Genomic DNA, 14310 nt, shown 5'->3' with positions numbered 1-14310 from the left:
GAATCACATGTAAAGGGACTGTTAATGAGTTGTTTATTGTTTCACTTGCGCCAAATGTTTGCTTTCAGCCGAATGGGGTAGTAATTAACAGGTAAAAGCTCATAAATCCTGCATTTTTCGGTAAACAAACATCAGACAGTTGCCATTTCTGACAAATACATCAAACATTACGTGTGATGAAAATTTTCTTTGTACAAGAGCAGACAGTGCCAAGCAGTAGAGCATGATTGATTTATTACTAGTTTGGGTATTTCTCTCTAAACAATCCATAAGCACACCCAACAGCATCTACTTCTATTCTGAAATCATCCATTTGCCAGCTAATTCCTTCAATAAATTGCAGTTTCGTTTTTCATCCGCATTCCAAAACACACCGTCATTGGCATCCTCTTGTGGATCTAAATAGCCGCCATCACCACCACCTTCAGATTCAACTTCAAGCACGGCAGTGCGAATTATTCTTCTTGACTGATTATCAAACTCAATGCCATTAACCGTCATTTCCTCTGCCAAATCCAACATGCCATTGATATCACGCCATACTTCCCAACGAAGCAGTAGCATGGCATTGTACACTTGCACTGTACATCCAGAAATGTAGCTCACAACGCTCTTTTGCTTTGCTTTTTCAAAAATGGTCAATGCCATGTAGGGGTCTGTCTTGGAGGCATGTTCAATGGCCTTGGTCAGCACAGTGGGATAGTAGTTGGGATAGTTTTCTCGATTGATCTCGGTTTCAATGTGATGCCAGAGGTCTAATGTGGAGGGTGCTTCTACAATTGCTTGTGTTGCTTCCATTTCCTCCTGTTTCGCTGTAATGTGTTGGTTTTTGGAGACGATGGTCTGATCCCAGTTGTATTCTTGACTCATTGGCGATAAATGCTCGAGTAATGGATCGTCTTCTGGATCCTCTGGTTCCTGTCTGTTAAATAAGGATGATTGAGCTATGCCGCCGTACATGGGTCCAACAGCACTCTGTGGCAAGGGCTTCCGTTTCTTATGGACGGTTTTCTGTTTTTCGAACAATTCCAGGATACGCATTGAAATGGCTTCATCTGATAATGATGGTGGTGGTGATGGTGTTGCTTTCTTAGCAGGACCCTCGGACCTCTTCGTGTTATAGCTGAGTATATCGTCCAGAAGCTGTGAGAACTCTAAAACGGCTTTACTCTCACTGGCATGTCGTTGAACGACTCGAGATGTAGTTGGTCTGTCTTTGGAAGACTCTAATTCCCAAACCTCCAAGTCCTCCTTCTTTTTGGTTTCCTCGTGATGGTGCGGTTGTTGGTCGTCATGCGTCAATTCATCTTTGCTGCCGCTGTCAGTTGTGTATAATTTCGACAGCATGAATGTCTGCTGCTTTGGTAATTTACATAGTAATGCTGTTGACCATTGGAGATGTCAGTCATCAAATCAAATGTTGTACACACCCTAGTTCACATTTACCCTTGTTGGCCAATATTCTCGATCTTATTGTAAGAGGTATCATAGTTTATTAGTTTAACGTTTGCAATGGCAGAAACAGGTATTGACAGAAAAAAAAAAAAAAAAAAAAAAAGAGCAAACAAGAGATCCCTGCCCTTCAGAGCCCAAGGTATTCTGTATATAGTCACATTTGAATAGCAGTACATGCTCCTTCTTCTTATGCCAATGCTCTGTAGCGCAAGGATTCAAAGCATTGCAGCATCGCAGATGCCGTAGGTCTTTCTTCGCCTTTGAATGCTAGTCCTGGCTCAATGGCTGGTAGGATAATAGTGTACATTGGGTCAATCTGATCGCGCATAATATCTACTTTATGCTGGCCCATGGTCACCAATGTCGTCGATCTGCTTTGGCATTTTTGCATCAAGCTGAGTATGACCAACGATGCCTGAAACACATCTGTCTCTGCTCTGTAGCCTTCTTCCTTAATCTTCTTCTTTTCTTTATCTATTAGTCGATGGAGTTGAGTCATGTGTGTTTTGTGTAGCAGCGAATTATCGAATTACCTGGACAATTCAGTACATCAAAGTCAATCCATGGTAATTGCTCATTATCTCCTTGTAGATATATGCACGATTTAAAGTCATCAAAGTAGACGACACCATCCAGGCCTAGCCATAGGCTGTCCAAAGATATACCCACCAATCCAATGCCCAATGCGTGTGCGTCTTTGAGAGCTGATAATAAGGAGACAGCAATTTGTAGAATGTACAGCGGCTCTATGTTTGTGCCTATAAACTTAAATAAGCAGCTGCCCCCGTTCTTGTCTGTATATGGTGTAATTTACCTTGATATCGCTTGCTTAGTCTGTAGTTGGCTAACGTTCCCTTTTCATAGTACGGTTTGATAAAGAACCACACAGCTTGATCTGATTCATCGCCAATGATCTCGTTCAGTGCTGCATTGCGCTTTGATCTGAATTGGTTGATATGGGTGGCCATGCCTCGACACGGGAGTAAATTCTCTGACATCTCCCATTCATAGCGGTTCATATCTTCGAAGTAACTGTCACCGATGGAAGGCACTACACACGTACACATAATGTCCAGCCGTTTGTAGCTTCCCTTGAATGTTATCTCTCGACTGTGGACCTTCATCTTATCCATCAGAGGCTGTTTATCAATGTGAATGAACTGGGGATCAAATTCCAGTGGAAACGGATGATTCACTCGGGCTTCCAGTTCTGCTGTTGTGATCAGGTCTTTCTCCTCGCATTCTGGGTCGCTTGAGAGATCACTGAGACTAGAGGTGTCATCACATAGCTCATCAGAGATTTCTAAACAACGGTTGAGTACGCCACCCTAATTATGAACATCTTGATGCAACAAACCTTGTTTGAGAAGAGACTCTTGGGATCGTCTTTCTATTTTGACGGTTGTGCGTACTTTAGCATTACTCTGTGTCATTGTGAATCGTATGGAGACAATCAAAAATGAGAGAGAAATGCGGATTGTCAATACCAAGGCGATCGAATGAGTGGCTTGTGTGGAGAGAGAAAGGGTATGAAAATTTTGTACTGCAATCTTATACTACTTTCTTTCCAGTATTCAACCATCATAACAACATGTCTTTGACTCTTGACTTTTTGCTTCCTCCCCCTCCTGCTTCATACAAGGCTGATCAAGCCTCTGTTGTTCACGGCTCTTTGAGTGGTAAGTTGAGAATGTATCCCAGAGAGAAAGTTTCCCTGTACTCATCATGACCTTTTCAGCCCCTACCGACCGTCTCATTGAACCCGTCGGTCGCCACTTCCTTGCTCATGCTCGCAGAAAGACTCACAACCGTACTTTCTCTGAAGACGAGATGCACCAAGCTCAAGAGAAGGCCAACCAAGTCGTCGAGGAAGAGACTGTTGAATTCGAGTACGAAGATGTCGATATCACCACTGTCAACCAAGACCCCACCCAATGGAAGTCTCAAGATAACTATGCTGTCCTTGGTTTGACCAAGCTTCGTTACAATGCCACTGAAGATCAAATCAAGAAGGCCCATCGTCGCATGGTTCTCTTGCACCATCCCGATAAGAAGGCTGACAAGAACGACGATGCTTTCTTCAAGTGTATTGCCAAGGCTTACGATACCTTGATGAACCCTGTCACTCGTCGTCAATACGATTCCGTTGATTTCGGTATGGCCTGGTTGGAGGAAGATGCTCCTACTGCCAAGACCCAGGGCGATTTCTACGAATTATGGCGTCCTGTCTTTGAGCGTGAAGGTCGTTTCTCCACCAAGCAACCTGTTCCCTCTCTTGGTGATGCCAACTCCTCCAAGGAAGAGGTTGAGGCTTTCTACGACTTCTTTTACAACATTGATTCCTGGAGAACCTTTGAATGGCTTGATAAAGAAGGTGCTGAGGGTTCTGATAACCGTGATGATAAGCGTTACCAAGAAAAGAAGAATCGTGCTCAACGTGCTCAACTCAAGAAGGAAGACAATGCTCGTCTCCGTACTCTTGTCGATACTTGTTTGAGTGTGGATCCTCGTATTGCCATCTTCAAGGCTGAAGACAAGAAGAGAAGAAACGCCAAGAAGGATGCTAAGGCTGCTGCTGATAAGGCTGCTGCTGAGGCTGCTGCAAAGAAGGCTGAGGAGGAGAAGCTCGCTGCTGAAAAGGCTGAAGCTGAAGCTAAGGCTGCTGCTGCTGACTCTAAGAAGGCCAAGGAGATGGCTAAGCGTGCCATCAAGAAGGAGAAGAAGACCATTAAGGCTATTGTCAAGGACAACAACTATGCCTTAGCTGCTGATGCTGCTCCTGCTACTCCTGCCGAGATTGACTCTCAATTATTCAAGTTGGATGATATCCTCGCCAAGAACAAGACTGCTGAGCAACTTGAAGCTCTTCGCAAGTCTTTTGAAAAGGCTGTTGCTGACAAGAACCTCAACGAGGCCTTCACTGCTGCTCTCTAAATACACCATAGACATCTTTGCATAAAATAGCATTTGAATAAATCCATTTATTTGGCTATTTGTTGAACCAATTCGTATTAATGTAATTAGTGTATATGTATACAAGTGTGTGGGGGGGGGGAGGAGGAGGAAAGGGATAGAAGGTCAACTGCAAAACTAGTGGAGAGAGTGGGGGGGGCGGAATGGTGATATGTACACATTACAGTCGACCTTGCTCCATGTCAGAATCCTCGTCGTCCAGAAAACTCTCGTCTAATCCTCTGTCTCGATCCAAAGCTGTGAATTCTAAAGATGGCTCACGCTCAACATCAGGTATATCGTCGAAATCAATTCGTGTGGATCGTGCGTGCAAAGAGTATTGGTTCCTGGATAAAATGCATCAGCTATGATTCACAGCCTATGGAGAGATGTATATGTATACTCACTTTCGAAGCATCATGAACAGTCGAACTAGCTGGAAACCATTACGAATGACAAGCAAAACGGTATCAAATATGGCTTCACTTCGCTCGCCAACAGAGCAGCCTGTGGTCAAGACAATCAATGTCACTGCACACAGCACGACGAGGACAATGTCCACAACATTCCACACTGATTTCCAGTACCTCTAAAAGCAGGTTGTTTAATGCTGCTTGCCTGTCATCCTCCTACTGTTACTTACCCTTCCCAATGCCAATAAACGGGTTGTTACTTCAATGATCATGGCGAAATTGATGATGGCCTCAAACACGATGAACAATACAGATGGACTAGATTGCATGATGAGACACATATCCTAGCGCACAACTCTATAGTTTGTCTTACCATGTTTCCTTAATAGACTGTAGAAGCAATAAACAAACCAATCTAATCAGTATCATATGCAAACTCTCTCATGAAAACACACTATACCATGACAATAGTGACAAAACTAAGTATCGCCAACGCCAAGTAGAGGCCGATATAAAACTTGGAATACATAAATCGATTCGCCATACCCTGCACAATTTCCGACTTTGTCAAGCTATGTTGCGTTCTTGAAGAAGGCAGCAAGTTGCTGTGTGTGTATCAGTTGAATTGCTCTTGTACCGTCTCATTTGAGCGGCAATTACCTGGCCAAATAGTCATCTTCGGATGCCAGCATATGCATTCTATCGTCGTCATCGTCTAGCGGCATATTTATATATTTACAAGAGAGAGAGAGAGATAATGTAGCCCGTTAAGGTGTTGCCATGAAGATATTCGGAGTTGTGCTCACATTGCTAAAAACAGTCGGCAGTTTTGCTTATGTATATAGTAGTCGTTGCTTGGCAGGCAAGTCCATTTGCCCTGTCTCTCATACCTCCTCGTGCTCTCATTGAATACCTGTACAGTATATAAGGAGTCAAATTTACTTTTGCTTTATTGAATTGCTTGATTTGGGTTGAATTGGTTCTAGATAGATCTTGCAAAAGAATCTCACATCCACTGTCAGTATAACATCCAAAGGCATATCTGTAATCCATACGAGACATTACACAGTTCAGCGCCCGTGCTTCTCAATCCCATCGAGGAACATCTGATGCAGTATACTCTGCTTTATAAACAGCTACTGTCTAGAGGAACGGGCTCCCTCTTTTCTCTCGCCAGTAAATCTATTTATAATACACGATCTTCTGTATTGTGATGTGATACAAGCAAGAGAGGTTTGCTTATTTAAGCAACAATCAAAATTGAAAAAGGCTATTTCTTCCCTTTTCTTCCTTTTTCCTTATTATTTTGTGTGTCAGCTCATACAAACTATGGTTTCTCGACGAGAGTATTTTGTCGACATGGATGAAGAAACTGCCACTGGCGGTGCCTCACAGAGACTCTTGATGGGAGAACAGCAAGAAAGATTAGCGTTCTCCAGCGACTCTGAAGAGGATGATTTGTACAATTACTCTTCTGAGGAAAAGGAGCTGATCCAATCTGATTACAGCTACCAGAAAAAGGTACACTCTGTAAGCTACACTTGATAGACTGGAGCTAATACTAAAAGCAAAGGGTCTCAACTGGATTTGCGTTGGATTTGTGTCCATCTTGCTTTTGGCTTGGATACTATGGACTGTATCAATCGCGCAATTGTTTACTGGCTGTAAGTCTCGATAAACAGAGTAGCATGCAAATACAACATCTGACATGCATGGTAGTATCGGCAGGGGAAGAATCAGATCACCAAAGCACAGACGCCAACGTGGACCACAAGAAGCATTTCCAATTTGAAGACATTTTCAATAGATCATTCACACCTCAATATACAAACCTGGTGTGGGTCGAGAATGGTAATACAAACATGGCAAAATGAATAGAGTTGATCATTCACACCAAAAGACAGACCCCAGAGACGGTATCTACACTTACAGAGACCCCGTATCCAACGATATTCTTTTGGAATCCATCCAAGATAGACAGAGCCAAGTGTTTGTCAAGGCAAGAGACTTGGTATGTGCTTTGTCTCGTGTGTGATTGCATAGTGTGTGTGGGAATCTCATCTGATGCATCCTTAGACATTCAACGGCATGGAACTGAACGTAGATTCATTCGAATTATCGCACGATGCGCAATATTTGCTGCTCAAGACCAATGTGTCTAATGTTTGGAGACATTCATCCTTGTACTATGCATACATTTACCAAGTATCCAGCAAAAAGATTACCCCACTCACTACATCCAACAAGATTTCATATGCTGCATGGAGTCCCACAGGCCATCAATTGGTACTATAAAGCATTGCTGCTATACTCTACGTGCCCTTGTGTTGATACATTTTTTTGTATAGACCTACGTTATGGACAACGATATCTACATCACTGATTTGATCAAGCATAAACGAGTGACATTTGATGGATCACAGACTGTCTTTAACGGCATCCCTGACTGGGTCTACGAAGAAGAAGTCTTGGAAACCAACTTTGCTCTCTGGTGGGCTCCTGATTCATCGCATATAGCTTTCTTAAAGCTGGACGAGACCAATGTCCCTGAATACCATCTACAAATGTACACTGGTACCCGCAATGGCTCATATCCCAAGGAGAACAAGATTCGTTATCCCAAGGCAGGTGCTCCCAATCCACTCGTCTCGTTGCATGTGTACTCTGTCTCTGCTGACCGCGTGATTACTGCATCAACCACCTCTGCCCAAAACACATACGCCAACATCATGGGGACAAGCAACATCAGCGACTTTGCTGAAGACGATCGACTCATCATCGATGTTGTCTGGGCTACTGATTCACATACCCAACTACTGTTCAAGCAGATGAATCGTATTCAGGACCACCAATATACCAACCTTGTCGATATCAATAGCTTCCACCTCGAGAACAGCACTGTCAAGTTGGTGCGTGAATACAAGCCCACGGATGGTGGTTGGATTGATGTAGCTCAATCCATGGTCTATTTACCTCCCAACAACAATAGCACTCGAACAGATTTGCGCTATTTGGACATTTTGGATAACAAGGATGGATTTGCTCATCTGGCTATTGTCACTGTCAATGAAAAAGGCAGCAGTGTTTCTTGGTTGACCTCTGGTGAATGGGAAGTCATTACAGAGACTGTGGAGGTAGATGCCAAACGTCAACTCATGTAAGGACAAGCTGTTTGTATGTCTTTTTAGGGGGGCTAATTTTTTTCTTCTCCCACAACATCTAGTCATTTTGTTTCTACCGAGCGATCACCCTATGAGCGTCATTTGTACAAGATCTCGCTTGACAATAAGAAGCCTGCATCAACCAAATCATGCCTGACATGTCCCTCTGACCCTGAGGAACATGCCTACTATTCTGCCTCTTTCTCTCCCAAATCAGGTTATTACATTTTGAACTATGAAGGTCCTGGCATCCCCAACACAGTTGTCAAAAAGGTCGATGATGCTTCATTTAGAGCTGTATTGCAAGACAATCTTGATTTGAGAATGTTGTTGCAGGACTATGAATTACCGAAGACACACATGAAAACCGTATCCAGCGGTGGCATTGGTAAGCCTTGCATATATATATATACGCAAAAATTGAATACACAATTAAGATGTGCCTTTATTAGAAATGACAGCCATGGAAGTTGTGCCTGCAGATTTCGATGTGCATAAAAAATACCCTGTTCTGTTTCATGTGTATGGTGGTCCAGGCTCTCAGTTGGTGTCGTACCAATTTGATCTGAGCTGGCAAACATTTGTCGCTAGTCAGTTGGGTTTCATCGTTGTAACAGTAAATTTCAAAGTGGAATTCTCATCATGATAACACCACTAACGGAGAGCATCGCTTTTAGGTCGATGGAAGAGGCACTGGTTTCAAGGGAAGAAAATACCGCGTTGGTGTCAGAGGAAGATTGGGTGAACTCGAGGTCATTGATCAAGTCAATGCTGGAAGGTAATAGTGCAGCATATATACAGTGCTGATTTGATGATTCATTGTACTTATGGTTGTGTTTGATAGACACTGGGCCAAGCTGGACTATGTTGATGAATACAGAATGGCTATCTGGGGATGGGTTAGTAACAAGCATCATGGATTTACAGGACTAGCTGACATTAATTCATCTGTTTAGTCTTATGGCGGTTACATGACCACCAAAGTGATTGAAGCCAATGATGGCGTCTTTTCTACTGGTATGGCTGTTGCGCCAGTCACCGACTGGAGATTCTATGGTAAATATAACATGGCGTATTGGCTCGATCTACCTTGCTAACATGTTGTACCATGGTCTAGACTCTGTTTACACTGAACGTTATATGATGACCCCCAAATTGAATCCAGTTGGATATGAGAACAGTGCTGTCAACAATATGACGGGATTTAGAAATGCAAAATACCTTTTGGCCCATGGTACAGGAGATGACAATGTGCATTTCCAACATACAGCTGTTCTCGTAGACAAGTTGACATTAGAGGACATTCACAACTACCGTGTACAGATCTATCCTGATAGTAACCATGCTATCCGACATCACAACGCCAATAAGAATGTATACTACTTGCTGACTGAATTCTTGATTGAAAGGTAAGATAGGATTGATTGTATGAAACAGGGCATCCATGTTGATGTGTTTTACGTTTGATTAGCTTTGGTGGACATGAATACAAGCACATTTACAACGAAATGCATGGCAAATTCTCTGGTCCTTTGCCCAAGGAAGATTAAATGAGAAGCGCAGGCCGCTTCAAATACTTGATATATTGTGATAAACTGCTTTTTTGAGAGCGAGAATGATGTTGATATTGAATGTCTTGGCAAAATGCAATAAACTCTTCTAAGCCGTTATGAACAGCTAGAAAACTTTAATGTGTTGTCTACCATATTTCATTTTCTGATATTCCATGTCATGTTTGCCATTAATATCCAACAACAAAAGCTTTGATTGGGTGACCTTGCCGGGAGCAATCAGCTACACCCGAGAAAGTGTTCAACGGAGTTGCAAAGGATCCATCAGTGATATTGGCCTCACCAAGGTGCAATAGTTGAGATCTTCCCTTTTTTGCCATCATGGTATGCGACACATATGCTTGAACGAGAGATAGATGGATACAAAGACATCAACTAGACGACGGATGAGAGATGCAACTTTTGGATGGTGGCAAATGGATGGATTGATGGATGGATGAGTTGAAGAGATGGTGTTGGATGATGGAAAAAATTGCGCTCGATTGGATACACATGTGTCAAAGAGACAGAGAGAGAGAGAGAGAGAGAGAGAGAGAGAGAAATATGCAGAACAGTATGACCAGAGCAGTATGACCACAGCTTCAATTCGACCAACAGCACCTTGTCCTCTCATCTGGCGTCTAGCTGATATCGACACTGTCCATCTATGCTCTCTCAAACCCTACATGTCATGTCAAATCTAACTCTTTTCATAGTCTCTTGTAGTTCCCGAGAGAAATCATTTCCAGCACATTATCCGTCTTCTCAACACCAACGTTGACGGTCGTGTTAAGATCCAAATTGCTTTGACCTCTGTCAAGGGTGTTGGTCGTCGTTTCGCCAACATTGCCTGTAAGAAGGCCGATATCGATCTCACCAAGAGAGCTGGTGAGCTTTCTTCTGAAGAGTTGGAACGTATTGTCACCATCCTCCAAAACCCTGCTCAATACAAGATCCCTACCTGGTTCCTTAACAGACAAAAGGATATTGTTGATGGCAAGTCTTCTCAAGTTATCTCTAACGTCCTTGATACCAAGTACCGTGATGATCTTGAACGTTTGAAGAAGATCCGTAATCATCGTGGTCTCCGTCACTACTGGGGTGTCCGTGTTCGTGGTCAACACACCAAGACCACTGGTCGTCGTGGACGTACCGTTGGTGTCTCCAAGAAGAAATAAGCTGGTAAGTCTATTGTGTGTGTGTGTGTGTGTGTGTGCCGTAGTCGGAACCATGTAGTCTAATGTCATTATGTTTTGTCTAGTTTTAATTCTCGAGATTTACATTTTAAAAAGCATAATAATAAAGAAAATAAAAAAAAAACTATTTTTTTTCTTTTTTATTATTCATTTCAAGGTTCTTGTCTTATTTACTGTCTTATTTACTATTGCACTGTTGTTCTGAGTTGTGTTTCTACGAGTTCCCTACTTGTATTGATGTCGTCCATCAAATAGCGCATCTCGAGCAATTTGGTGGGTGAAGTGACAGATCGAGCACACGTTTCAGCCGCTGTAAGGTAATCTAATCGCTCCTCTGAGGAAATGCTTCTAAAGAGATTGTCAGCCAACTATCCTACCAAGTCAGATAACGCAACTTACGGTAACTGAGATAATGCGGCAAACACTTGAGCAGCAGCATCATAGCGCTTGTTGTATCTATAGTACGCAGCAAGCAATTGGAGACGCTTGTATTCAACAGGATGCTTAAGATATTGCTCTAAATTGGGTGCATTTTCCTACATTGAATTGATGAGTCATGCTGTAGCATGCCAGCTAACATGTGTGTACATACTTCTATAAGCACAGAGACAATGTTTTCCCTCAGGAATGCATCGTATGCGTAGAACTGGAAGGCCTTGTCATTTCGCGCGGGATCAAAAGCTATGAGCATGATCTTTTTACGGTAGTCAGCGGGCTGAGATGGATTCAGGAAGACCTTCTTGAGGATTTCAATAGCAATGTCATAAAAGGGCTTCTTTTTAGTAAAGATACCCTGACGAGCATCACCAGCAGGGCAGCCAGCGTCCAAGTAGGCAGTGGCATCATTGAGGGGATCTCTCGCTTGTGCACAGTCTAGAGCAAGACAAATACCATATTCATGATAGCCCAATTCTGCGTATTGAGACGCAAATTCAACGGCCTTACTGTGTGAAATATTGGAGGCGATACTGGACAATGTAGTGATGGTATTAGCCAAAATTTTTCTGGCCTGTTCTGCATTGGCAGTTTTTGCAGAAGCGATCTGTTTAGCAGCATTGAAGATCAAGACATCATCGGCGCGACAGAAGGAACCGCATTGGCTTGTAAGCATATCAATCACATAGTCAATGTTGCCATCATATCGTTTTGTGGTATAATCAATCAAGGCAGCTGTCAAATCACTGGTGACGGTAGACATGCCTTCTGGTGTAGTGAGCAGTGTATTGATGTCATTTTCCAAAAGACGAGCTTGAGAAGCAGGTTTGCTGATGGTTTTGATGATGGCGTTCAGGTCGGTATCAATCAGGTAGATAAAGAACGACATGGATTCTTTGAGGTAGTCAATAAACGTCAGCAGGTGGTTGTAGGATGCCGTCTCGGGTGAATCCGCTGCAAAATGGAACAATCCCTGTTTTTGATCAATGACGTTTTTGATGCTGGACAGGGTGTTTCTGATGTTGCAGAGCTCTTGCTTTGCAATGCTGTTTGTGTAAAAGGTATTGGCGGGCGTGGTTGTCGCCTTGATCAAGTGCTTGCCCCAAATGCCTTGAACGCTGCGATAGACAAACAAGGCCAGGCCGTCGTGAATGCTAGAGTAGGAGCGATTGTTGAAATCCGTCAATGCCGATGTCACTTGGCCATACTTTTTGAGCAGTTCCAAGGCAGCATCCTGCACTGGAGAGCTGATGGCACTGTTGCTGTACAGAGAGTCAGGGGTGGGTAAATTGGCTGAGCAGATCAAGTTGAAGCAGAGCGAGCATGCGTTGAGGTAGCCAAACTGGCTAAAGAAGGGCTCGAACTCGCGCAAACGGAAGCGCGTGTCAGGGGTTGTTTTTAACAAGAGGTTATGCAACATGTCAACAGGTCTTTGCTTGGCCAAGATTGTAACACCAGATGTTGTCAGCACTAAAAAGTGGCGAGATGGTGTGTGGTATGCGTATTTGAACTCGTTGATGTCGTCAGATCCAGTGGGTGCTTCAACGATAGAGAGAACTTTGCCGTGAATATCAATCGTAGTGCCGTCTTCAATCAATTGGGCGGTGGAAGTGGCTAAAATGAGATTGCCCAAGTTGGCCAGATTAGGTGAGTAAGCGACAATCTGTGATTGCGTAGGGTTGGCATCTGGATTTTTGACAAACAATGTGAGGCCGTTTCTGTAGAGACAATGGCTCACGGCATCAGTAGGTGCTACGCTGTCGTCAGGTGTTCTCACATGCACTGTGATCAGTCCAGTGGGCTCTGCATCGTAATTCATCTGTTGAGCGTTCTTTTGGTTGTTGTAGTAGATTCTGGATCCATTGGAGGTGATGGCAACCAAGTGGTAAGAAAGAGACTCGGCTTTTGTGGTGGTATGGATGGAGACGATGCGTGTTTCGGGTGTGAATTGCTTGGAAGAGGGCTGCGATATCTTTGCATCGGCAATGCAGTCGTGCTTCCTGTAGGCTGTGTTGTAGGTGAAGCCGTCTGTGCCCAGATACACGACATGGATGCTTGAGCTTTGGGTCAGTTGGTATAAGACGGTGCCGCTCTCATTGACTGCAAGTTGTACAATGGGGTCTCTTGACTTGCCAAACAAAAAGTTGAGTGAGCTGCTAGAGGTTTGTAATTTCTTGGAACATTTGCTAGAAAACCAAGTTTCCTTTGCCTATTAAAAAAAAAAAAAAAAAAAAAAACCAGCTCAATGCCTGTTTGCTGACAGGAAGCATCCGAATAACCCGCCGCACTTACCTTGTAGTCCAATTCCCACACATTGTCATCATTTCCCAGCATGAAAATACGGCCCTGACTCGTACCGACGATCTGACGCATACAGACACGGTTGGTCAATGTGGTCATGTATGAATTTACAAACTGCAAGCCATCGGGGCCATCAGCGATACCAAAGACTTTGATCATTGTGGTGGTTGCAATGACCAGCAATTGCTTGACACTATCCAAAAAGATGCCAGGCTTGGGCGCAACAAATCCTACGCCCACGATATCATCATCCTCTTCGTGATGTGAAATGTCTTGACTAGATGTCGTGTTGGATGAGATTACAGTTTCGTTGCTTTGTGTGTGTATGTGTGTGCAATGTACTACCTGTTGGCATAATCCAATAGACAAAGACGGTTCTTGATGACAAAGTAAGCTCTGTTGATGAGAGGAGCGAATCCACAAGGGCTCTTTTGATCAACTAGAAATGCAGGTTTAATATACGAGGCTTTCTCATCCAGGTTGTGTTGCAATTGCTAAAGACATACACTGTTGAATTTCTGACAAGACAGATGTGCTTGTTGTAACGGCCTTCTTGAAAATAACATTTCTATAGTCATCAGAAGCGTTTTTGCAGTACTTGGGATGCTCTGTACATATGCTTGATGGTGAATAAAGGAGCTCTGCCATGCCGGGATGTTGCATTTCTTACCTGTGAATGTCTTGTAGAGATCAGGGAATTTTCTATCAACCACAGCTTTGCTCTCCAATGAAGCTGACGCATCGCTTATCGCTTGAAATTCTTTTCCAGGTTCTGTGGTAGTCATCATGAACAAAGTGAATCGATAGTGAGAGGGTTGGAAAAGAAAGAGAGAAAGAAACGCGAAAA

At 43.3% G+C, this 14310-nt stretch overlaps 7 protein-coding genes across 7 annotated transcripts; 3 read left to right on the top strand and 4 right to left on the bottom strand.

Annotated features, from left to right (window-relative positions):
• Positions 1-294: 294 nt before the first annotated feature.
• Positions 295-1489, bottom strand: ATC70_005313 (uncharacterized protein; the record flags this gene model as incomplete). Its single annotated transcript, XM_064824608.1, has 2 exons — positions 295-1382; positions 1447-1489. The coding sequence occupies 2 exons, from the start codon at positions 1487-1489 to the stop codon at positions 295-297; spliced, it is 1131 nt and encodes a 376-aa protein (XP_064677544.1).
• Positions 1490-1642: 153 nt separating this feature from the next.
• ATC70_005312 (uncharacterized protein) lies at positions 1643-2888 on the bottom strand (the record flags this gene model as incomplete). The annotated part of the gene is made up of 4 exons (XM_064824607.1): positions 1643-1929; positions 1989-2213; positions 2270-2758; positions 2813-2888. The coding sequence occupies 4 exons, from the start codon at positions 2886-2888 to the stop codon at positions 1643-1645; spliced, it is 1077 nt and encodes a 358-aa protein (XP_064677543.1).
• Positions 2889-3046: 158 nt separating this feature from the next.
• Positions 3047-4389, top strand: ATC70_005311 (uncharacterized protein; the record flags this gene model as incomplete). Its single annotated transcript, XM_064824606.1, has 2 exons — positions 3047-3134; positions 3194-4389. 2 exons carry the CDS (start codon positions 3047-3049, stop codon positions 4387-4389), a joined length of 1284 nt encoding a protein of 427 aa, XP_064677542.1.
• Positions 4390-4588: 199 nt separating this feature from the next.
• Positions 4589-5545, bottom strand: ATC70_005310 (uncharacterized protein; the record flags this gene model as incomplete). Its single annotated transcript, XM_064824605.1, has 6 exons — positions 4589-4754; positions 4815-4996; positions 5051-5138; positions 5194-5210; positions 5281-5425; positions 5481-5545. 6 exons carry the CDS (start codon positions 5543-5545, stop codon positions 4589-4591), a joined length of 663 nt encoding a protein of 220 aa, XP_064677541.1.
• A 604-nt stretch (positions 5546-6149) lies between these two features.
• On the top strand, positions 6150-9531 carry ATC70_005309 (uncharacterized protein; the record flags this gene model as incomplete). The annotated part of the gene is made up of 13 exons (XM_064824604.1): positions 6150-6341; positions 6394-6484; positions 6540-6671; positions 6725-6831; positions 6897-7106; positions 7169-7977; positions 8044-8369; positions 8434-8597; positions 8659-8759; positions 8826-8880; positions 8938-9037; positions 9099-9390; positions 9453-9531. 13 exons carry the CDS (start codon positions 6150-6152, stop codon positions 9529-9531), a joined length of 2658 nt encoding a protein of 885 aa, XP_064677540.1.
• Positions 9532-10121: 590 nt separating this feature from the next.
• ATC70_005308 (F-box domain-containing protein) lies at positions 10122-10709 on the top strand (the record flags this gene model as incomplete). The annotated part of the gene is made up of 2 exons (XM_064824603.1): positions 10122-10190; positions 10248-10709. 2 exons carry the CDS (start codon positions 10122-10124, stop codon positions 10707-10709), a joined length of 531 nt encoding a protein of 176 aa, XP_064677539.1.
• A 203-nt stretch (positions 10710-10912) lies between these two features.
• On the bottom strand, positions 10913-14251 carry ATC70_005307 (Calreticulin; the record flags this gene model as incomplete). Its single annotated transcript, XM_064824602.1, has 7 exons — positions 10913-11075; positions 11127-11263; positions 11320-13371; positions 13455-13740; positions 13809-13902; positions 13970-14071; positions 14134-14251. 7 exons carry the CDS (start codon positions 14249-14251, stop codon positions 10913-10915), a joined length of 2952 nt encoding a protein of 983 aa, XP_064677538.1.
• Between the last annotated feature and the right edge of the window lie 59 nt (positions 14252-14310).

The sequence above is a fragment of the Mucor velutinosus genome (genome assembly GCF_035048745.1).
Source record: "Mucor velutinosus strain NIH1002 chromosome Unknown tig00001542, whole genome shotgun sequence".
NCBI classification, from domain to species: domain Eukaryota; kingdom Fungi; phylum Mucoromycota; class Mucoromycetes; order Mucorales; family Mucoraceae; genus Mucor; species Mucor velutinosus.
The sequence above is the reverse complement of the archived record's forward strand: the minus strand, read 5'-3'. Positions and strand labels throughout refer to the sequence as shown.